Source organism: Peromyscus californicus, unplaced genomic scaffold, assembly GCF_007827085.1.
Source record: "Peromyscus californicus insignis strain IS unplaced genomic scaffold, ASM782708v3 Scaffold_6__1_contigs__length_162567912, whole genome shotgun sequence".
NCBI lineage: Eukaryota > Metazoa > Chordata > Mammalia > Rodentia > Cricetidae > Peromyscus > Peromyscus californicus.
In genome coordinates this window covers 136,450,515-136,473,350 of record NW_026294584.1, presented here as the reverse complement: position 1 = coordinate 136,473,350, position 22,836 = coordinate 136,450,515, and the positions used below count along the sequence as shown (strand labels likewise).

At 50.4% G+C, this 22,836-nt stretch overlaps 1 protein-coding gene across 5 annotated transcripts in view; it reads left to right on the top strand.

Annotated features, from left to right (window-relative positions):
- Positions 1 to 22,836, top strand: part of Iqsec3 (IQ motif and Sec7 domain ArfGEF 3) — a 96,716-nt gene that overhangs the window by 61,406 nt on the left and 12,474 nt on the right. For all 5 annotated transcript variants that reach the window (XM_052721007.1, XM_052721012.1, XM_052721008.1 and 2 more), the window contains 5 exons: positions 186 to 347; positions 16,512 to 16,634; positions 16,972 to 17,138; positions 20,198 to 20,337; positions 21,408 to 21,533. In XM_052721007.1, the coding sequence (XP_052576967.1) occupies positions 186 to 347; positions 16,512 to 16,634; positions 16,972 to 17,138; positions 20,198 to 20,337; positions 21,408 to 21,533 (718 nt within the window). The remainder of the gene's footprint in view (positions 1 to 185; positions 348 to 16,511; positions 16,635 to 16,971; positions 17,139 to 20,197; positions 20,338 to 21,407; positions 21,534 to 22,836) is intronic.

The window sequence follows — 22,836 nt, the reverse complement described above, 5'->3', positions numbered from 1 at the left end:
CTCTGGGCTCTTGTTGCATCAGACTTCTTCTTGCTCCAAGGCCCAGACCTCCCCCTCCCCTGTGATGTGCAGGTGACAGTTGCTCCCGTGGGGAGCCCTGGTAGATTTCCCGGGGTTTGGAGGGGTCAGGACAGTCCCAAACAGCCTTGATTTCCTCTCTCCTCCCCACTCCAACCCCTCTACAGAAACCCGGACAAGGGCATCCAGTTCCTGATCTCACGTGGCTTCATCCCTGACACCCCCATCGGTGTGGCTCACTTCCTCCTCCAGCGGAAAGGCCTCAGCCGCCAGATGATAGGAGAGTTCCTGGGCAATAGCAAGAAGCCATTCAACCGCGACGTGCTGGAGTGAGTGCCCGTGATACATATGTGCCCTGGACCCAAGCATTCTCATTATTTCTTGGGAGGTGGGAATCCTTGCTATAGCCAGATTCCTATAGCCAGCTGAGTGGCTCTAGGTACAGTCATTCATTTGGTGGTAGGATGAGCCTGGAGCCTTTGGATGCTCTGGGGACACCCTGGGGCATGAGAAAAAGGAGCGGGGAGGGAGAGATAAATAATAATTAATGAATTGGGCAGCTCCGGCCCATTTCTGGGGGACAACCCCTCAGCCTACCTTCTTCTCTCTGCATCTGTCCCAGCAGCCCCGGGACACCCCCATGCCAAGGCTCATTTTCATATTGGTAGAGGCAAAACATGGAGAAAACGGGGCTGTAATGAGTGTTCTTAAAACAGGGAAATACTAAGAGTCCATAAACATGAATTAACCAACAAAATCGCCACCGAAGAGCCTATGCCTCAAACTGCAGTAAATGGCTGGGGTGAGGGCGATGGGGATTGCCTTAGCTAGGCCGGGCTTTGCACTGCTCAGCAGCTCCATCTCCGGAGGACAGGGATGGCACTCCTCTGGCTGAAGAACAGAGCCCTGGAGCCTCCTCTTCCCGGGGAAAGGTGAAGGGGGTCCCTAACTTCTACTCCAGGCCCCTGGGAAAGCCTGTCCTCCTTGTTCTTGTTCCTGTAAGGGTTACAGAGAGAGGGCCAAGGGTCACTGTGAGCGATTCTGGCCAGTGCTGGATGGATGATTCTGTTCATGGAGCAGCCATGGCACTCTGGCATGGTAGACATGGCATAGCTCTCTGTGTCCCACCCTGTGAGGGGATGGGGGATTTGGCTATGCAGATGGACCAGTTGCTCCCTGAGGATGAGGCTGGGCATCCTGGCACACCTCATGGTCTGGGAGAACTCAGAGACCCAGATGGCAGCTCCTTGCACACTCTGAAGTCACTGATGGTGGACAGGGGAGTACCATCTCAACGCAGGTAGGGCAGCAAGGGCTGAGCCCCATCTGAAGGATCACAGCCTCCCTGGATGGCTTTGGTTAGGCAGAACTAATGCCCGCCCCCTGCCTCTCTGGAAACTGGAGCCAGGGCCTGAGACTGCACACTAAAAAGAGTAGTGAGAACTGATAAACTCCAACCATTCCCACTTACACTCTTTCCTTCTCCTCCTTCAGCTCCTCCTTTCCCTCTCCTGCCAGCCCTTGGAGGTGGCATGCCCTGAAATGATACCCAGGAAACAATAAAGAAGGAGGAGAAAGACCACATTCTCTACCCTCCCCACCCCATGCCCTATCTTTGGCATTCTGTCTCTTTCCTTTCCACTAAGTTCCTTCTGACCAGCTGACCCACACTCCCAGGTGACTCTGATTTGTCTCTGTCCTCTGGGGGGCAGGGACAAGAGTGACCCTGCTCCCCTTATGTCTGTTTTCTTCCGCCACCCCCATCCCATGTGACTGGGCCAGCATTCTAGTACCAAGCCCATATTTGATCTGGAGCAGACAGGACACAGGTTTTGTGCTGAACAATGCAGTGAAAACTAATTGTCACCCTTCCCAGGAGACCTGGCATGGTAGGGATTGGGTGAGTCACTGGGGGGTAAGAGCTTCAGACCTGGGCCTGCTGCTATGGCCCATGCTGGAGAAGGCCAGGCTAGGAATTAATCTGGCATCTGAGGTACATAGTCTATGTTTAGAATGGACCTGGACTAGGCATTCTGTATTTGTATGTGGGAACAAGCATGGGCTCGTGGGCTCAAGGAACTTACATACCTGGACCTTGATAGGGAGGGATGAGAGAGGAATGTGAAAAGGCAACAAGAAGACCAGTGCTTTCCTGCTGGTGTCCTGGGTATGGGGAGAAAAGTGGAGTACAGAGCAGAAGCATGATGCCACCCCCACAAATATCTTATGTCCCATGCTTTATTCTGCAGCACAGAACCCCAGGATCCGAACTCTGACACACAGAACAAAGCCCTATGCCCCAAGTTCCTAACTCCTTAGTTTGTGCCCGAGATAGAGCTGCCTCTTCCTGCGAAAAAGCCAGGAGGACATGGAGAAATAAAGAGAGCCAGGTGTCACCATCAAGAGCCAGGACACTGGGGGCATTGGTCTCTCTCCCTGCCACCCTAGCCACCTACCTGGATGGAGCGTAGATAGTGACAGCTGTCTGGTGCTGCTTTGCCCAGGCTGGGAAGGCTTGGCTGGGGTGCTCTACGGCTCCCCTGCCCCCACCTGAAGGCATTCTGCAAGTCACATCCATATTCCATCCATAGCTGTTTGCCAAACAAAAGGACATAAACCTCCCATGCCCTTGGAGACTGAGACATGCCGAGGCGCAGAGCTCCCTGAGAAGCAGCAGCAGGAGGGAAGATGGAGGCGGAATGACTCTCAGAGGGAAATTGTGTTAGAGGCAACAGTCAGACCTATGAGGGAAAACAAAAAGGCTAGAGAACCAGAGCAGAAGCTGCCTCAAATGCTTGCCCAAGTCTGAGCATACCATGAAGGGCCTTGATTCCAGAGTGTGTGCTTGCTGTTCTTGGGAGCTGGTGGTTGTCTCCGTGCACTGGTCTCATTTTCACAGAAGACACATTGCAAAAGGAATGTGGTATGGTTTAAATGCGAGGTGTCACACGCTCATCTACCTGAACCCCCGCTGCTGGTGGTGTCTTCAAAGGTTGTCGAACCTTTTGTTATCTGCCCGGTTGGCAGATACAAGGCCAGGGCAGGGAGGATAGAAGATTATAAAGCCCAGCCTGGTTCCGACCCAATCTCTCTGCCTTCTGGTCTGCTGAGTTGTGAGCAAATTCCCTGACATTCCCACCACCTTCAAGCTTCCTGACCAAGCTTTCCCAGCCGTGCTGAACCATATCCCCCCAAACCATGAACGAGACTAAATACATTCTCATTTGGGTTGTTTCCTGTAGGGTGTTTGATCACAGCAATGAGAAAAATAGCCAATATAGAAAATTGGTACTGAGAAGTGATACCATTGCTCTGACTTTGTGGTTATTGGACCTTAAGACCTAGTTAAAGAAAGAATATGGAAGAGTTTGGAGCTGTAGGCTAGAGAAGGCTTAGAAGGCTATAAGTAGAGCCTTGTGAGATGTTACCGTTAGAGTTTGGAAGAATAAAATGCTGATTGAAGCACAGACAACAGAGGTCCAGATCCTGGGGCTGTGATCAAGGACCCTGTTGGGCCCTGGACTAGAAGCCATTCATGTTACATTCTGTCAAAACATCCATCCTATACAGATTCTAAAGTTTTGTGTGAGACTGAATTCAGAAGTAATGGATCCTGGTTTCGAGGCAATATAGCATTAGAGTATGGCATTCTTATGACTTCACTGCAAATACAACAAACAGTTGTGACGTCACCATGAGCCCTGGATGTGAGATGTGAAGGTACCAGAGTTGGTATTTGCCTTGCTGAGATTCAGTCTTGCTTTGGTCCAATCCTTCCTTGCCATCCTCCTATTCCTCCACTTTGAAACTCCATTTTACTCAGTACCATTTAATACCAGAAATAGGAAACTTGTCTTTGGATCTTACAGGGGTTCACAATTAGGAGGCTGTCTTGAATCTTAGAAGATATTTGGGAATTTGGAGTTTTGAACAATGTTGTGGAACCATAAGACTATGGTGACTTTTAAGTATAACTATGGGTTATACTGAATGCATTTAGCATTTTGAAAAGGCACCTAATTGAGGCTAGAGGTGGGACATGATGGTCTGAATGTCAAGTGTCTCCTGTAGGCTTACAGGTTTAAACACGTGATTGATTCCCAACTCAAGGTGCTATTTTGGAAGATTGTGGAACCTCTTGTATCTGGAGCCTAACTGGAAGACCCAGGGCTCTAAGGGCAGAACTAGTTGGTTGCAGCCAGGTCCTGGTTCCAGCCCAAGCTCTCTGCTTCCTTTTATAAACAATGTGAATAAGATGCCTGATGCTCCCATTACCACCAACCTGCCCACTACCATTCCCTACCATAGTGGAACTGTGTTCCCTCAAACTGCAAGCCAAAATAAATCCTTCCTGCCTTAAATTACTTCTTGTCAGGTATTTGGTCACAGTGCAAGATAAGTTACCTGTATAGAATCACTTCTACTAGGCTTATAATCAGATAAGAATAAAAGGTATCAAAGGGCCATGCCCACTCTAAGTTGTTGGCTGTTTGTTTTTATGTCCATCTTGTTACATAAAAGTCATAGTATCTACTGAATTGCATTTTTTTCTCAAGACAGGGTTTCTCTGTGTAGCCCTGGCTATCCTGGAACTCACCTTGTAGACCAGGTTGGCCTTGAATTCACAGAGATCTTCTTGCCTCTGCCTGCGGAGTGCTAGGATTAAAGGCATGCGCCGCCACCACCACCCAGCAAATCACATCTTTTTAAGCGAAGGTTGACGTGCTGAACTGTGTGAGACTCAGGAAGATTTCTATAAATGTTAGCTGTTTCCGTTTTTATTTCTTCTACCTAAAACTGAGAGGCATTGGAACCTCTCTGCTGCTTCTTCAGTGCAGAAAAGCTTGAATGTGCCTGTTCTGGTTTGATGTCAGGTCTGCTCACTGGATGAGAATATGCTAGGATTTGCCAGGGAGGGATGGGAAAGGACAGGGAGGGAGTGGCTCCTTCTGGGGACTGCCCTGTATCCTGAAGACATCCTTCTGAATGTATAAAAGAGACACCTTGCAAGTCCAGGCATACATAGGAGCCAGGCAGTATTGGGATCCTCTAGGGCTAGTTCCCCCCGACACACACACACACACACACACACACACACACACACACACACACACACACACAGAGTTTTCACATGGCCAGGAATTTAGCTCTGCTCTATTTCCTTCCTAAAGTGTTCGCTTCAGCAGGTTTGAAGGCCGGCGGATGGGAGAATGTTCCGGGACAGCTGTGAGCAGTCTCTCTTCTGGCATGGATGATTCTTTCCGATGTGAATCACATGCATGGGGAAGACACCCATGTCTATCATTTCAGGGGAAATGCTCGAAGGGCAGCTGTAGGGTTAAGCCGCCAGCCGGAAATTTCTGGCATGTTCCTTCCTTCTACTAGTCTTCTTGGTCCTTTGTGAAGTTCCAGGACACATTAATTAGCATTTGATGTTGGAATCAGGTTTTCATGACTTCATTTGCACCAGCATGTGTTGGCCGGAGTATAACAGACTTGTTCTTCTGGGGACATTTTGAAATGAAGACAGATTGTCTGTCATATCCAACAGTCTGGAAGGCTGTGGCCTTTCTTTCTGGCTAGCAAGAAATCTTTTGAGAACATCTTGTCCACTGCATTGTGTGTGATTTCAGAGCAGACCTTATGCCTGAGGAATTCCCTTGAGGAGAGGAAGGTGAGGCTGGAGCCCAGGGAGACCCTTCTCTCCCCTCCGCTAGACAGGGGAGAGAAAGAACCAGGTCGGAAGAAGACTCAGTGCTATTTCCATGGTTTTCAAAAGTTCTCTGCTACCACCCAGAGGAGCAAAGGGGCACCTCTTTTAAAAGTGCTGCCTTGGGGTAACATAAACCTAAAGGTAAGGCACTTAGCTTAGCATGTTTAAAGCCCCAGGTTCAAGTTCTGGCACTGTGAGAAAAGGAAAACCAGTGATATCTTTTCAGATTACAGCTTTGATCTTCCACCTCTCTAGGCACCCCACTCCATCCCTGACGTGGATAAGGACTCTCTTGAATAGTAAATAGTCATGAAAGCTGAGGATTCCCTTACTCCCTGAACTGGAGACTTTAGGGACCCCAAAGATAGGGTGAACATATCCGGGCTCGAGGCACCATCTGGCATATACATTGGGATTTTACACAAATGGGCATTTCTAACTCCTGCCCCCTTCCTGGTCTCTCAGGGCCCCAGCTCTAGAGGGGTCATTCCCATGCCCCGGGGAACATTCAGTTGTAGGCTCCAACCAACCACTCTCCTGTGAGACTTCCAGGAGGGACTTCCAGGGAGTCAGCTTGCCCTGAGGATCCTTAGAGAAGTATCAGGGAAGCACAATAAAGATCACCCACTGTTTCAGCATCCAGGATGTGTCTGCGTGTAGACATGGCTCCAGGAATCTCCCATGCAAGACCTTTCTTATTCCACCTCAGTGGCAGCTATGGGAGTGCTCATTTCTAATAATGCAGGAACCAAGGAACAGAGAGGTTAGGGAGCTTCCCCTCAACCACACAGCTCATAGATGGCTGAGATCTGTAGCCAGGCAGAATGAGCCCATAATCCCACAACACACCGATGTCTGTGCCCCCACCCCACGAGAGTCGTGATCTGCTGCATTCATGATTCTCGTTAGTCTCTGCTTCTGAATCTCAGCACTGGAAGGCCCTGTGGGTGCTCAGCTATAGCTCAGTCCTCTCTCTTGGCCTAGGTAGAACAGGGATCCAGAGAGAAGAAACGGCTTGTCCACTGGCCGGTGGTAGGGAAGTTGAGCAGAATCAGGTTCGCCTCCATCCTTTTACTCTCTTCATTTGCTATGCGCGCTAATCTTCTCATCTGGGAAAGAGCAGGGCCGAGCATGTGATGCCCAAGTCTCAAGAGGTCTGCGCTAGGTCCGATCTCCTCTGCATGGTGTGCATTTTAAAGCACTTGCAAGATAGCTGGCTGGTGGTATCGTGTGGACGCTAGCTGCTGGTGTAGGAAGGGGCATTGCCAACACCTCAGCTAAAAGGGACTTTGAATCCACTCACTTGCCTAGCATGTCAACGCGGGCTTGATCTCCAGAAACAATGAAAGCCGCTACCTACTAATCCTGCTATACCAGGACCTTTGTGTGTATCGTCCTCTTAAAACACATACCAGCCCTGCCCAGAAGACATGACAGGCATTGTGTCCCTTTTGGAGGGGAGCGAGTGAGACATACAGGAGCTTAAGCCAGGCTGCTGCATAGCAGAAACAAGACTCAAACCCAAAAGCTTGACCTCTTCCCATGCCCCACATTGCTGCAGCCCGGTCTTACCTCTCAAAGTGTGGTGTCCCAACTGACAACATCAGCATCACCTGGAAGCTTACTGGTGACGCAAACTGTCTCTGCTCCAGGCCACTGAATGAGAAACTCTGGAGTGGGGCCCAGTAATCCGGGGTCAGTAAGGGCACCAGGGGGTTCTGAGACATGCTTGGCTTCCATGACCCCTGCCCACCAGGAGGCCACCAAGTCCAGCAAGACAAAAATGTCTTCTGGCATCCACAATGACTTCTAATTCGTCTGGGTAGTTACAGCTGAGTACTCTTGATGCCTGGGTCCTCAGGATGTGCCTGGCAGGCGTCCCTTTGGAGGTGGCCTCAAAGAAGACTTTTTGTGCTCCAGTATCATCACAGAAACACTCGAAGGTCCCCCTGAGTCAGCGTCCTCTCATTCTGCTTCCCTGGCCCCATTTACTTTCCTAAAAGTCCTTAACCTTTCCAAAGCATATTATGAGTTCTGACTAGAAAAAATAACCCTCCAGCGGATGAGGATATTTTTAATTAAATTGTGTAAGCAGTGCACAGAATAAAAGCGGGGTTCCTGCGTCCCGGGGCCCTTTCCCCTGAAGCGCAGCTACTTGCTCTTTTCCAGGCCTCAGCTGGACCTCACTGACAATATCTTTACCATCACTTCAGACCAATTAAAAGATCCCTGCTGTTGCTATTACCTATTTTCAGCTCCCAACCAGTTCCTTTGTCTGCCAGACACTGTCTTGCTCGCCTTTAAAAAGAAGAAGAAGAAAAAAAAAAAATCCCGAGATGACGCAATTCGTTTGGATCACAATTGTGTAGGATGCTTCATTTCCCCAAAACACAAATTGATTGGGTGAGCAGATCAGTGCTAACAAGCAATTTGATGCAAGAGTCTACCTGTTCATACAGACGCAGGCGCAGCTGGACCTCTGCTTCCCAGCCCTCCTGAGGTGTTTGCTGCAGCCCCCACCCCACCCCACCCCAGCCCCTCGAGACCTGCAGAAAAGGAGGAAGCCCACGTAAACCCTCTCTTCCCACTTCCACCCCCGATTCACTGGCTGATCATCCACAGCCCTCTTAGGCAGGTTCAGACAGACTCTCCTGAAAACCGTCCATGTCCACACACCCTGGATGGAAGGAGGAATCAGTGTGTGTGACCCATGCTGCTTCACCGCCCAGCATCTGCAGCCCTCCAGGATATGTCCCTGGCAGAGGTCTGGGGTCAATTCCAGACAATCTTGGCAAAGGAGACTGAGTGATCCTAAGCCCCTGGGTAGAGTTTCCAAGGGCTCTTGAGTTTCTTCTCCAGCGGACCTTCAACAGCACAGAGTCCCGTTTCATTCAACCAGTCTCTCACTCACTCATTCACTTACCCTACAAAAGTTACTGGACTCATATATACTCTAGGGAAGCAAAGGTGAGGCTAGCTGGCCTATCCCAAAGCAGATCTGAGAAGCAACAGCATGTTCTGACCATGCAAGGAATTGCTGGCGTAGACAGAGAACCATGGAAGTTGGGGAGACCAGCAGACCTTCAAGGTTGGAATTAGGTGGCATAAAAGCAAGACGCAGGAGGGAGCCAGGAGGAGGGGGGAAGACAGGGGGCAGGGGGTTGCTAAGGGTCTACTAACTTTGCCGGAAACTTGACCTTCATGCACGGGATGGATGTGAAAGGCTCTGAAGCAAAGCAAACAGGGGAGCCAGTGAAGACCAGGCAAGCATCCTGGAAGGATGGTTCTCAAAGATAATTTGAAGGCAGAGGGTAAGAAAGGACCAAACCCATAGCCACAGCCCTGGCTGTAGCGGGGAGGGAAATGGGCAGTTCCCAGAGCCTGTGGCAGGTGTGGGAGGAGAGCAGAAAGCTGTGTCACTGTGAGTGGCCTCCTGATTGGGCGAGAATTAAGGACACTCATCCTTGCATATAACTGTGCTTGTGTCCTGGGCTCATTGCATTGGAGTAGATATTTCCTGATACATGTGCACATGTTTTCAGTTTTAAATGGAGGCATATGCTGCACCTACAGACAGCTCATCTGCAGAATTGATCCAACTAGACATTGTCAAATCCTTACTTAAACAAGTCAAACTGTTAAGTATCAGGTAGACAAAGATGCACAACCTGGCATCTATGCAAGAGAAGTCGCCACATCCTACAGTCTCACGAATGTCACCCAATAAGGACGTTCAGCCCACAGATGACTCAACCAGAAAAAAAAAAAATAAGTGCCACTCAAGCTCTGGCGATATATGGAAGGGATGGTGATGCACTTGCCCCCAGTTTAGTAACACTACCGCTGACTTTTTACAAACCATGGCGATAAGCCATGGAGACCCAGCCATAAGGAGCCTGAGTGAAAGACAGCCCTGGTGAACTCTCAGCTTCGGTAGCAGTTAGAGCCACTGGAACCAGTGAGGCCACCTGAGGAAGTGTTTTAAGACAGGGAGGAAGGCCTGGGGGCCACCTCTAAGTCAGAGGTCAAGTAGAAAAGGAGTGTCTAGAAAGAGAAAGGGGTCACCCCGGGGAGAGGCAATGCTCCCCGTAGCTGTTGGGATGACAACTAGAGTCTGTTGAACCTGGTGACATGGTGACCCGTGGTGGCCTTGACAACAGATGGTTGATGGAGTGCTGACAGCATACACTGGACTGGAGTGTGAAGAGAAGTGAGGACACAAGAAGGCATGAACAGGGAGGGGTGTCTTCTTGAAGTTTGGCTCCAAACAAAAGCAGAGACATAGGAAGGGAGTGAAGAGCAGGGAGGCATCAGCACAAAGACTTTCATCTGGAAACTCAGAGTCTTAGTAATGGTACATGGAACTGTGGGGTAGAGTTGTTACCCAGTGTGTGTAAGGTTGTGGGTTCTGCTCCTGGTTCTGGAGAGAGAGAGAGAGAGAGAGAGAGAGAGAGAGAGAGAGAGAGAGAGAGAGAGAGAGAAACAAGTTAGTAAAGGAGAAATAGCAACTCAACACAACCTCTCACACTTAGCATCCCAAGTTAAAGCCTCAGTCTAGCCTCATGCTCACCTTAAGTACAGGCCCAAGCTCACAATGAGCTGTAGGACTCATCATGGGCCACTCTTCTTCATAGCTCCCATTTCCCCTCCATCCTTCAGTTCCAGACTCCTCTGAGCTGTATCTCCGACCCTGCACCCTGCATTCACCCTCCCCTGCTATGACCCAGACTCAGCCCCAATGCGTCTGGCTTGGACCCCCGCAGGAGCATCTTGACTGGGCTTTCTGCCCCCCTCTTATTCACTGCTCCCTCCCTTTTATTTCTTCTCCCCCATCAACCAGGGTAATCTTCAAGAAAACCGGATCATATCACTCCACTGCTTCTACCCTGCTGCTGTTTCTTGCTGTGTTCAGGATAAACTCTAGAATCCTCATGGCTGGCAAATCTCCGGCAGGTCAAGGCCCTATCTGCCCCAAGCCTCTGTGTCCTCTGGGCTCCCTTCCTCTGTACATTGCAGATCCAACCTTTTCTAGGTCCTTGGATTCTTGTCTACCACCGGACCTTGGTCTATGCATCAGCCTCCTCAGCCTACCTTCTTCTCCACAACAATGCAGTTCATTTTTCAGATATCAACTGAAATTGCGTGTCCCCTAAGAGGTCTTTATGGACACAGCAATACAAAACCATAGCCAAAAAAGTAACTTGTGGAGGAAAGGGGTTATTTCAGCTTACAGTTCCTCATTACAGTCCGTCACTGAGAAGTCAGGGCAGGAACTCAAACACGGTCAGAACCTGGAGGCAGAAGCTGGTGCAGAGGCATGGAAGAGTGCTACTACTTATTGGCTTTGCTCCTCATGGCTTGCTCAGTCTGCTTTCTTATAGCAACCAGGTTTACCAGTCCAGGGATGGCACCGCACACAGTGAGCTTGTCCCTCCCACGTCAATCATCCATCAAGAAAATGCATCACAGGCTTGCCCACAGGCTAATCTGGTGGGGGCACTTCCTCAACTGAGGTTCCCTCCTTCCAAATGACTCTAGCTCATGTCCGGTCAGCATCAAACTAGCCAGCACCTCACCTCAGAACAGAGGCTGTTTGTATTGCTAGCCACTCACTACAGGTCCTTGGTCCAGCCTTGTACTTAGGAGACATTTAGTGCGTGTGTTGAAAGCAAGCCAAGCAGCCAGCCACTCCCAGAGCTCTGGGAAGGCCTAGGAAAGGCAAAAGAAGAAATCGGGGATGTGGACTCTCCTGTGAGGTATGTGCCAGGTGGGCTCTGAAGTGGAAGGAAGCCATCCAGCCTCCCTGACACCTTTGACAATCATAGCCGTGGATACTGCCTGTATGACTGTGTCCAAATGTCCTCCAAGGCACCTCTCAGCCCCCACTGTGGATCTGGAGGAGACAGAACCCCTCAGGGAAAACCCCATTAGCACCAATCACTGAGAAGCAAGGAAGAGTGGAGAGGTGGGGAAGCAGCCAAGGCTTGCCTGGGAGGTGTTCCTGAGTGAGGTCTGGGCAGTCCCCAGGCAGGGCCAGTCTTCTATGAGCATGTTACAAAAACAGCAGATAATAGTTAATATCACATAAAAATCCAGATGATAGGCTTGTCGAATACTTAGTAAGACACTGGATTAGATACTTTTCTCATCACTTAACAAAATACTTGACGGAGCCAGGCGGTGTTGGCACACGCCTTTAATCCCAGCACTCGGGAGGCAGAGGCAGGAGGATCTCTGTGAGTTCGAGGCTAGCCTGGTTCTCAAAGTGAGTTCCAGGACAGGCTCCAAAGCTACACAGAGGGACCTTGTCTCAAAAAAAAAAAAGCTTGACAGAAGTAACTTAAGGAAGAGTTTACTTTAGTTCCTGGTTTCTGGGGTGCAACCCATCAAAACTGGGAAAGCACAGTGGCTGGGGCAGGCTCATCCACAGCAGCAGCGTGGGAGACAACAGCTCCTCACGTCTGGGGACGGGGCAGGGAGGGAATCAGGAAGTGATGAGAGAACCAGAAACAGGTTGCTGGGGGCCTCCGTCTGCCAGCTAGGTCCTGATCCCCAGAGGTCCCATAACCTCCAAAGCAGTACCACCAGGTGGGACCCAGGTGCTCAAGCACATGGGATTGTGGGAAATGTCTCACAATGACCGTGTAACAAGCCCTCAGTAAGCAAGGGTCCAGAGGGCGCCTCCTGACTTATGCTTGGGGTCATGGAGCCCCATGTGCGCACTGGGAAGGCCCAGCAGAAAGAGGCTTCCCAGAACCAGGACAGGAAAACCTGCTTTCTGAGTTGTGACAGCACAGAGCGGGGCAGGCGGCTAGGTGGCCCAGGGGACACTGTGTGTAAAACTGGGAGAAGAGAAGCCCCAAGAAGACTGCTGGGACACTAGCGATGAGAGGGGAGGTTACCCGCTCTTGGTAAACTGAGCAACAGTTTGCTCCCTTTAGTGATTCCAGGTGACAGAGAAGGATGGAAAGGGGGATTTTCAGCACTAGCAGATGCTACAAAATAGAAATATGGAGAAAGAAAATGAGGAGAGTAATGGATGTAGAGATGCCAGCCAAAATCCATACTGAAGGAACACATGTTGTTAGGGTCACAAGTGACAGTCCTGAAGATGACTGTCTACTGGAGCACGCTGCTGGGAGACAGCACAGTCTGCCGCCTAGTCACCTTCCCCAGGAGGACACAGACCCCACCAGGAAAGCAAATAATGGCTCTCTGAGTAGAAGGCGGAATGGCCACTGAGAGTCACAGAGAGATGAATTCCAAGCCAGCCAGAGAGCTACATCCTTGTCTGCCGCCATTGGGGGAATCTGTGGTACCTTCCTAGGTGGCTGTGAGCTCACTCGGCTTCTGTGTCCTGCTTAGGGAATATCCGAGTTGAGATGAGGGTGGAGCAGGTCCCAGGAGTTGGCCTTGGTTAACCCATAGCTGTATAAGAAGTGGCTTGCTAATATGGAGGAGTGAGGGCTTTCCTACGGCACAGCCCATTCTTTTACCTTCCAGCTGGGGCTTTGTAGCCAGAAGATACTAGGATTTCTCTCCAAGATGTCAGAGTTCTGGGACTGCAGCTGCTGTTGAACAGGGATGCCGTATTTCAGAGCACTGACTGTTCTTGCAGAGGATCTGGGTTCAGTTTCCAGCATCCACCGGGCAGCTCAACAACTGCCTGTAACTCCAGCTCCAGGGGATCTGATGCCCTCTTCTGACTCCTGAGGGGATTGCATAAATATGTTGCCCTTACATGCAGGCAAAATATTCATGCACATAAAAAAATAAAAATTAAAAATAAAAAGCCTCTGATGCCCCAAGGTGCATCCCAGGGAGGCAGGTGAGGGGGGGTGCCGCACCTATCCATAATTCCAGCCCTCTGTCCCTTACTACTCCGCACAGAGTAGCCCTGATAGCCTGGGAGGACAAAAGAACCCCTCCCCCACAGGCTGCTCCCTGGGGCTTGGTGATGGCTAGACTCACATTTCGAAAGCTGCCAATGAATGGGCTGAGCTTCCTCCTACCCTTTGCTTCAGCTCAGCCCCTGATTTCCACATTTTAAGCATCACTCAGCTGATAAAGAATGCAGATTCCTAGGCCAGCTTCCAAATGTTCTAACTCACTGCATCTGGACGGGGTCCAGAGAGCCACCTTTTAGCTAACACCTTCTCCATCCCCGCTCAGGGCTCTCAGAACAGGCTAGAAGATGCTGAATGAGAGGCGCTTTGGCTCCATGGCTGCCCTCCCACCCCGTCTTGGGACGGGAGCTGTGTTTCACCTGGCTGCTTCTCCTGAACTGCTCCCGGTCTCAGACTCTTGGCTCATTACTGGAGCTCTTAGCCACAGTCCCGAGCCACTGAACTGGTGAGCCAGCAGGCTGCATGTCACCTGAGCAGAGGACTAAAAACTAGGCCATTGTGCTTGGCTGGGCAGATCCCATCCCCGCCCCCCCAGGCGCTACTTTCTTTCCTGCCTCCCCCATAGAGCCCAGCTTCCAGCACCCACGTCCACCAACTAGGAGAGAGACCTAGGATCAGAGCTCTGCAGGCAGAGAAACATGGAGAGGGGCTTTGAAGAGACACAAAGAGGGAAAGGAGTGTTCAGGAGCCCACAGCAGAGGGAGGGAGGGAGGAGAGAAGGAGGAGAATAGAGGGACTAATGGGCCAAACCTGGGAAGCCGCCAGATATCAGCCCATTGGGGCCAGGGGCCAGCCTGGGCCTTGGAGGAGCCAGGACCTTTAGTTAGTGTTGGCCCAGCTGAGCCCACAGCCCTCTTCCTTGACTTTATAAGGCTCCCACTCTGGGGTGAGAGGGTACGGTGTGTTCACCCTCTGCTCCTGCATGCTCAGGCTTCTTACTGAATGCATGGAGTCTTCCTCACCCAACGTCATCTCTGCCCGACTTTTCCTGTCTCTTCCTCTCTGCCCTCCTCTGTCCACCCCTTCCTTCTCTTGTCTTTTTTCCTCTTGTTCTCTCCTCTCTTCTCCAGTCATGCCTCTTTCCCTCTTTGTCTCCAACTGCTGCTCTCTGTTGGCCTTCCCCAGCTCCCTCCCTTCTTTGTGACTCTGGCTACAGGGCTCTGCCATACAAGTTCTGTCTCCTCTCATCTCTGGCTTGGGTTCTGCACCCTTATTGCACCAGCTCTGCCTCTCTGCCTTTGGGTCCCCTGTCCCTCAGGCTGTCTCCTTCTCCAGGGTAGCAGCACTGTGTGGCTCGATGCCTGGCTCCTGCCTGGGCTGAGCCATGGGTACCCACAGATGCTGACCCCGAGGCGCTCCCTCACAGCTCACACCAAGCTGAGGAAAGTGCAGAGCAGAAGCCACAGAAGCCACTGAGCGGTCAGAGGGCTCTCTACCTGGGTGGACTTGGAGGATCTGGCACCCAGGCAGCCTTTTCAGTCCCAGACTGATTTTCAGGCTTAGCAAACTTCTTGCCTCCACGCTCTTCCTGCCCTATCCACGAACCTACGCAGACAAACTTGAGACAAGCCTGAGAGAGCCCAGTGAACTCAGTTGAGGAGGACTATGACTTTACCCAGGGGAGGAAGAGGAAAGAGAAAGGGTCCTGCTCCCTCTCAACCCTCCCCGCTTCTTAGCACTTTCTGGGGGCTGACCTTTCTTCCTACTCCACTCTTATCGGGGTGGCCGAGTCCACACACCTCTGTGCCCAGATCACTGTTTTATGGTACCTCTCTTTGCTTTCGCCTGACAAATGACAATAGAAGTGGAGCAGGGGGTCTCTTGGTCCTCTGAGCTCATGGGAGAGGTGGGTGCTGCTTAGAGCTGTCTACACCTCAGCTAGCCACTCTGTGGATGTCTGGTAAGCCCTTGTTGGGCGTGCTGGGTGCTGAGCTAGATGAGGGGATCCGTGAAGGGCAAGGTGACTTGTGCCCACATTGGGCTGTGATGAGGTCAGCCAGGAGAACTGAGGAGACAACAAGGCTGTGAAGGAGCCAATAGGGAGGTAGCTGGGATGGGGCATGTGACAGAGATGACAGATGTCAGCTCTGAGAGCCTATGGCATGTGCCAGCCATATTATGGTAAGCTTCTCTTGCCAGGAAGGTCTGATGTTGGAAGGATCAGATCTTCAGCATGACCATGTCCAGATTCCTGCCACCCCACCCAAGACCCTGGGAATAGAACACCCAAAAAGGAAGTGAGGGGGTTGTTCAAACAGGGAGAATACTCTGTGCAGGTTTTATCCTTTCCGGGCAACCTAAGAAAAGGGGGGTTCTGGGAAGGCTCACCCACTTGGAGACCCCAGTGGGGAGAAAGGCACTCCTAATCAGTCTTGATAGGACATATGCTACATAACATTTATCTCCACCCCATTTTTTTTTTTTTGAGGTAGGATCATTATGTTACCCACACGATCCTTCTGCTTCAACATTCTAAGTAGCTAGGACCATAAGCATGTGCCACCATGCCTGGCTCATCCCATTCATAAGTGTTGTTTGACCCTCAGATCCTATGGGGCTCAGCGAGAACTTGGATCCAGACCAGAAAGGCCTGAGTTCAGCCTTCCACTACCCTTGGTGGTGCTGGGCACCAGCTTATTGTAGTTGGCATTTTCTTTGCCTCTCGGGGCTGCTGCAGATGACAGATGGCAGGAAAAAGCTGTCCTCCTGGGTTATTCGGAGGAGACCCCAGAGGGATATGAAAAGCTCTAAGAGTCCCCCTCTAGACTAGAAGCAAGCCAGCCCCCCCCCAGGGTGGCTTCACCTCACCCCTCAGCTCCAGAGGAGTTGAGGGGGGCTGACCTTACTCACAACCCCCTCCTGCTTGCCCTCAGCTGCGTGGTAGATGAAATGGACTTTTCCAACATGGAGCTGGACGAGGCCCTGAGGAAGTTTCAAGCTCACATCCGCGTGCAGGGGGAGGCCCAGAAAGTAGAGCGACTCATAGAGGCTTTCAGGTGAGAGCCCTTTCCCAGAACACCCCTGACTCCTGGGGAACAGAGGACAGAGGTGGTGAAAAACAGCTGCCACGATTCTGGGCTCAGAGATACTGAGTTGGGTGAAGCCCTTTTGGTATAGGTGGGAAGGTGGGCTGGAAGAAAAAGGATCAGAATCCTTTAGTGAGTCCTCCAAGCTGGGAGTCACCTGGGACCCTCCCAATGGATGTCAGCCCATTTTACTAAGCACATACAGGAGGTGGGTATTGGGGGATGGACAGCCAGTGATCTCCCTGGTACCCAGACCCTTCAAGACCTGGGGCTGGGGAGCTCATGGTCCTGCCCCACACCCCCACAGCCAGCGCTACTGCATGTGCAACCCCGAGGTGGTGCAACAGTTCCACAACCCAGACACTATCTTCATCCTGGCCTTTGCCATCATCCTTCTCAACACCGACATGTACAGCCCCAACATCAAGCCCGACCGGAAGATGATGCTAGAAGACTTTATCCGAAACCTTCGAGGTAAGAAGCTGGACTGGGTAGGTGGGGTAAGGATGCTACACAGTGCAGCCTGGTCCTGCTCATGTTAATTCTGTGAATATGAGCCCTAACTGTAGATGTTATTTGTTCCTGAGGACCTAGTCACCCCTAGCAGGCTGGGGAAGTTGCATACTTTCCAGCGTATGGAGTCTCCAGGTACCACAGCCCTATCCAAAGTAGCAGGGCCCTATATAATGTGTTCTGCCTTCCTATGTGCTGTGGACCATCCCCACTGGGTGATCTCCAGGCCATTGGCACTAGACTGATGTCTGAGTAAGACCAGCCCTTCTCACCTCATGACTTATGAGGAAAGAGACTGGGAATAAACCTTTCCAGTTCTGAGTTCCTTGAATTCAGCCTTGCAGGTCACTTGATAGCACCTGCCAGTAAAACCTTTCCAATTGATACCATGTACCTCTCATAAGGACCAGATCAAAGCTGACAGCATATAGTGTCTATAACATGGATAGCTTTGGGCATTAAAAAATCCAAGTGCTGGGAGTGATACTGCACACCTGTAATCTCAGTACTTGGAAGAACAAAGCAGAAGGATCGCTGCTTGTTCAAGGCCAGCTTGGGCTACAGAGTGAGTTCAAGATCAGCCTGAGCTACAGAATGATACCTTGTCTTCAAACATTAAAAGAAAAAATAATCAAGTTTATGTGTGTATGTACTTAATAAAGTAAAATAATTCTACAAGGTTAATTATGGGGGGGGGAGGGAAGGAAATAGAACCTGCCCCTGTTACCACTGCCTTTCCCTCGAGGCACACTTGCAGTAGTTTTCATTTGCCTATTGATTTATTTTGTGGTGCTGGGCTAGAAGCCAGGGACTTCTGAATGCCAGGCAAGCCGTCTGCCACTGAGCTACATCCCCAGCCTGTGGGCCATGTGTCTAGTGTTCCTTCCATATCAATAAATGGCATGCTGTTTCTTTCTTCCTATCCCTTTTATAAGCACAGACTATAAAGATATATAAATATGACAAGAGTTTATATTCACAGACGCCCGTGTGGTCACACCTGTGTCTACAAACTGGTCATTTCCATCACCCAGATCCTTCTCTCTTGTCCCATCTCACCTGAGACACTTTCCTGAGCTTAGCATTGCCATGCTTCAGTGCCGTTGAGTACTCTGAGATACAGAAATGGAGTCACACAGTACAAATACTGCGGTATTGGGGCCGGGGTTGTACTTTTTAATAATTTTTTAAGTATTGTTTAAATTTCCTATTATGTAGAGTTTTTTCCACTTTCTTCATGCACCACCACTAAAACCAGAGCCGGGATAGGAAAGCCAAGTGAGCACAGCCCAAAGCTGAATCTTGAAAGCATCACGGCTACAGTTCTGCCATCTTCCTTGGAGTTGGTACCTGCCTTTGTTTTCGGTTTGGCTTCCTGTGTTTCTACCACTAAACCACCTGACTGCATCCCGAGTGTCAGTCTTTCAGATGGGGCGGTACCCTAGTCACCCCCTTGTCAATGTCACCATGACATCTCCTGTGCCATATCCCTGGTTCCCGGTCATCACAGCTTCCTCGTTTTCAGTTGTTTGCCAAAGAAAGGGCACATTGGAGACAAACTGGTAACCTGCATTTTGAATCTGCCTTCCTCTGTCTTCACGTGGGACTGGGAGCAAACTGGAATAGAATCCCAACCTGGAAATACATAGGTTAGAAGTGGGCACTGCCCTGCTCTGCATTAGCTGAGGTGCTGCTCTGTCATCCAGTTCCTGGCCTTTGCAAGGTTATTTTTCCTGTGTTTGAAAGCTTATGGTTCTTCTGTTTGCCTTTCTGTAGAGAGTTTTCACAATGATATGCTTTTCTTCATCCACTATAGTTTTGGACCAATCATTTTAGTCAAAAATGTCCAGCTGTGTGAAGTTTTCTGAGACATAGTTATCCTTCCATGTCTGCAAGGAATTGTTTCCAGGACTCTGTTGGGTGTTCAAGTTCTGTGTGTGTGTGTGTGTGTGTGTGTGTGTGTGTGTGTGTGTGTGTGTCATCTGTGTGTGTCTGTATGTGTGTGTGTGTGTGTGTGTGTGTACATTGGCATATATCCTTCACCCTCCTTTATACTCTAAGTCATCTCTAGATGAGTTTTAAGACCCAATACAATTTAAATGCTATGTAAACGGTTGTTATACTGTATTATTTAGGGAATAAAGACAAAAAGAAACATCCGTATGTTTTTGAGACAGATGCAGTTCTTGGAATACTTTTGATTGACAGTTGGTTAAAGCAAAGCTGTGCATACAGAAGCAGTTCAGTGCACTGCCCTGGTCACTCACCCCCTCCATGTTCTTATCACTCTTTCTTGAAACCCTGTAACTCAGGGGTTGGATTCCTATTTCATTCACTGTGTATAGGATTTTTCTATACAGCCATTTTCTTGGCTGGCTTTCTGGAAGATGCTCCTCAGCCTTACCTCTCAAGCTTCTTCCTCACTCTTCATTCCCATGATCACGCTGCTTTTTATTTCCATCCAATAACTCTTTTGCTCTCCAAATGTTACCAGTATATAACATTGGGGAACAGGCAGGCGGGTTCACTGCCTGTGCCACATCAGGGCATCAGCCTCCTCTTTGCTTCCTGCTCAGCTCTTCCATTCCCAGTGAGGGAAGATGCCTATCACCCATTCCACCAGTCCATGGCACCTGTGCTTGGTACCACGTCCCCTGCTAAAGGGGAGGGGAAGTCCCAGAGAGAAAAGAAACCCCAAAGAGGACAAGACCGAGGATCTTCATGCTCATGGAGAGACACAGGGTGAGGTCAAGGCAAACGCACAGGAGACAATAGAAGTGTGGAAGCAAAGATGCTTAGTGGGAGCCTGGGGACCACAGGAAAGAGGCCTAGAGGTGGGAGCAGTGGACGTTAGCAGGCATGGCTGAAAAGTCTCTCTTTCCTTTAGTGGGGGTGGGGAGCCAGTTGTTAAAAGCTTTAGGTCAGAAACAAAACGCAGTCAAGGCCACCTTCCTGGTGCTCCAGTGTGGAGGGCAATCTCGTCCTTCTTGTCTGAGGCTCTGACCCCTCCTCATTGGTAGGTGTGGACGATGGTGCTGACATCCCCAGAGAGCTGGTGGTGGGCATCTATGAAAGGATCCAGCAGAAGGAGCTCAAATCCAATGAGGACCACGTCACATATGTCACCAAGGTGGAGAAGTCCATCGTGGGCATGAAGACAGTAAGTGGCCGTGCAAAGCAGCACTCCCAGAAGCTCTTGACCCCCCTCCAGGGCAGGCTACCCAGCCAGCCATCTCCTGTTTCCTGTCCTTTCTTCCTTCCTGACATCTCCCCCAATCTCCCCCTTACCTTTCTCAAAGACATTTCTCTATGAGCCATGGATTGAGTTGAATTTGTGCTGTGTGTCAGGCACCACATCCTCTTTTTCCCTTTGCATAATTTCCACATCCCTCTTGCCACCAGATGCTGTTACTAGAGTGGGATGTCAAAAGGATCTGGCCAATGATCTAAGGTTGAAGCAGGTGGATGGCCAGTTGAGAAAGTTTAGGATGCCCTTCATAGGAAGCAGTGGGTGGCAGGCATTCCTGGATGGTCCCAATGAACTACCTAGACTGTAGGTTATGGCAACCTGAGTCCAGATAACGTGTTCTAATGTGCAGTGAGTTTTAAAGCTGGCACCCTCTGTGGTACCCTATGCTACTGGCACCTTACACTGAGTGTAGGTAAGGCGGGCAGGTTCCTAGCCCTCCCTCTGGAGAGTGCCTTCAAGCTCTGCTTGTGAACACCCTCCTCTGTGCAGGAAAGACCTTCACTTCAGAGCCTCCTTGGCTGAGGACTCAGCACTTGTCTGCTCTGCAAGCCCGTTGATATTTTAGTTATTAGAGTAGATTCTGGGGTTCTTATAATCCCCTTTCCCTTGCACACTTGTGTTTGGCATACAGTAAAGAAATGGGTAGGGATTTCACACATGCATGCTCATAGAGGGGGAAAAGCTGACGGTAGATTTTGAAAACTCTGAAGGCTTATTTCCATTTCTGTTCCCCATCCCATGATCTCATTACACAGGCATAATGAATTTCCTCTCTGGATCTGCTGCCCTAGAGGTGTGATAAAGGGAACAGAGGCCCCCAATGAGAGGCTGAGGGGCAAGTGGTGGCCTTTGCATAGGAGCAGAGCCCAATGCCCACTCCCTGGACCTCCATCTCCTCTTCTGGAAAATGGGTGCCGTGGTCTGGGAGGAGGGCCCTGGGGTCTCTGGGGCTTCACTATAGAGCCCTATCTGGGTTCCAGGTGCTGTCCATGCCACACCGCCGCCTGGTCTGCTGTAGCCGGCTCTTCGAGGTGACCGATGTGAACAAGCTCCAGAGACAGGCCGCACACCAGAGAGAAGTGTTCCTCTTCAATGATCTGCTGGTGGTGAGCAGTACAGGCCAGGGTTTGGCAGGAAAGAGCTGAGGCTGGTGCTGTCCTGAGTCCCTACCTACTGGGGCTGGGCAGGGCAAGGCTAAGCACAGAGGTACTGGGCAGGGTGGACCAAGACTATGTCTCTGAAGGATATGTCAGTTCCTATTTGATTAACCGTGAATCTGAGGCACAGAGACAGGCCAAGTGGAAATGAGCTGAACCCCAGACAACCTGCCTCTCCATGATACAGAAAACCTGAGGCAAGGCACACAGCATTGGCATCCCATTCCTGCCTGGAAGGTCAGCAGAGGGTCACTGTTACTGGTCCCAGGGAGAGGCTGGAAAGCATGTGTATGTATGGTGTATTTGTCTCTGAAAACAAGTGTCCCACAAATAAGTCTTTAATTCATCCCACTGTGCCTGGAGTTGTCCCCAGTGCCAAGAAGCAGGCAGGGGTGAATGAGCTCCCATGGATTTGTACCCTCTGGCCTTCTCCGTGAGTCACATAGAAACCTCTGCAGGGTCCCACAGAAGCACCTAGCTCTCTCCACCCTGCCATTCTGGCCCAGTGACTCTCTCTCTGGTCCTCTTTCTGCAACCAGAACACAGGAGCACTTGGTACCTGTCACTTACAGAGCCAATGAGAAGATATGGGAACTGAATCTTCAAACTGCTTTATTCAGAGAGCAGATAATCTGAGAAAAACCTGTCTTCCATCTCATCTCCTCCCAGCAGGTTATATGGGGACCAGGAAGGGACAGCAAAGGCAGTGAGTCATTCTGGAGCTCTGTCCTGTCCCCCTGGTCAGGCAGTCACTAGGAGGACCTGTGGTGTCTCTGCTTCTCTTGTTCCCACCCCTGACCTCTTCCCTCATAGGGTAGACGTTTAGGCTCAGGCACTTAGAAACACTGAGTCTAGTTAGTGACTGTTTGTATTAACCCTGCATTCTTGCAGGAACATGGGGTTTAGGAAGAGGAGCTTAACTAAGAATAAGTGTGTGTGGACAGCCAGTGATAACATATACATGCTGGTTCCTTTTTGCAATATGGAGTAAAATGTGTCTGTATAATACAGGATATTAAAATGCTCCTCTCGGTCCCTCCTGTCTCCTATTACTTCCACAGAGCCAAGGTACCTTTCTGGAGTGCACATCATGGCCTCCCCTCTACCAGGCTCCAGCCTGATCCTTTACCCCCGGGCTCCCCCAACCCCAGAGGTCTGTGAGCTCATTTGCTGCACACCCTGGAGTGCTCTAACACTCCAGTCCCAGAAGCTGCCTCCCACTGGCCAGACCTCTTTCCTCATGGCCCCTTCC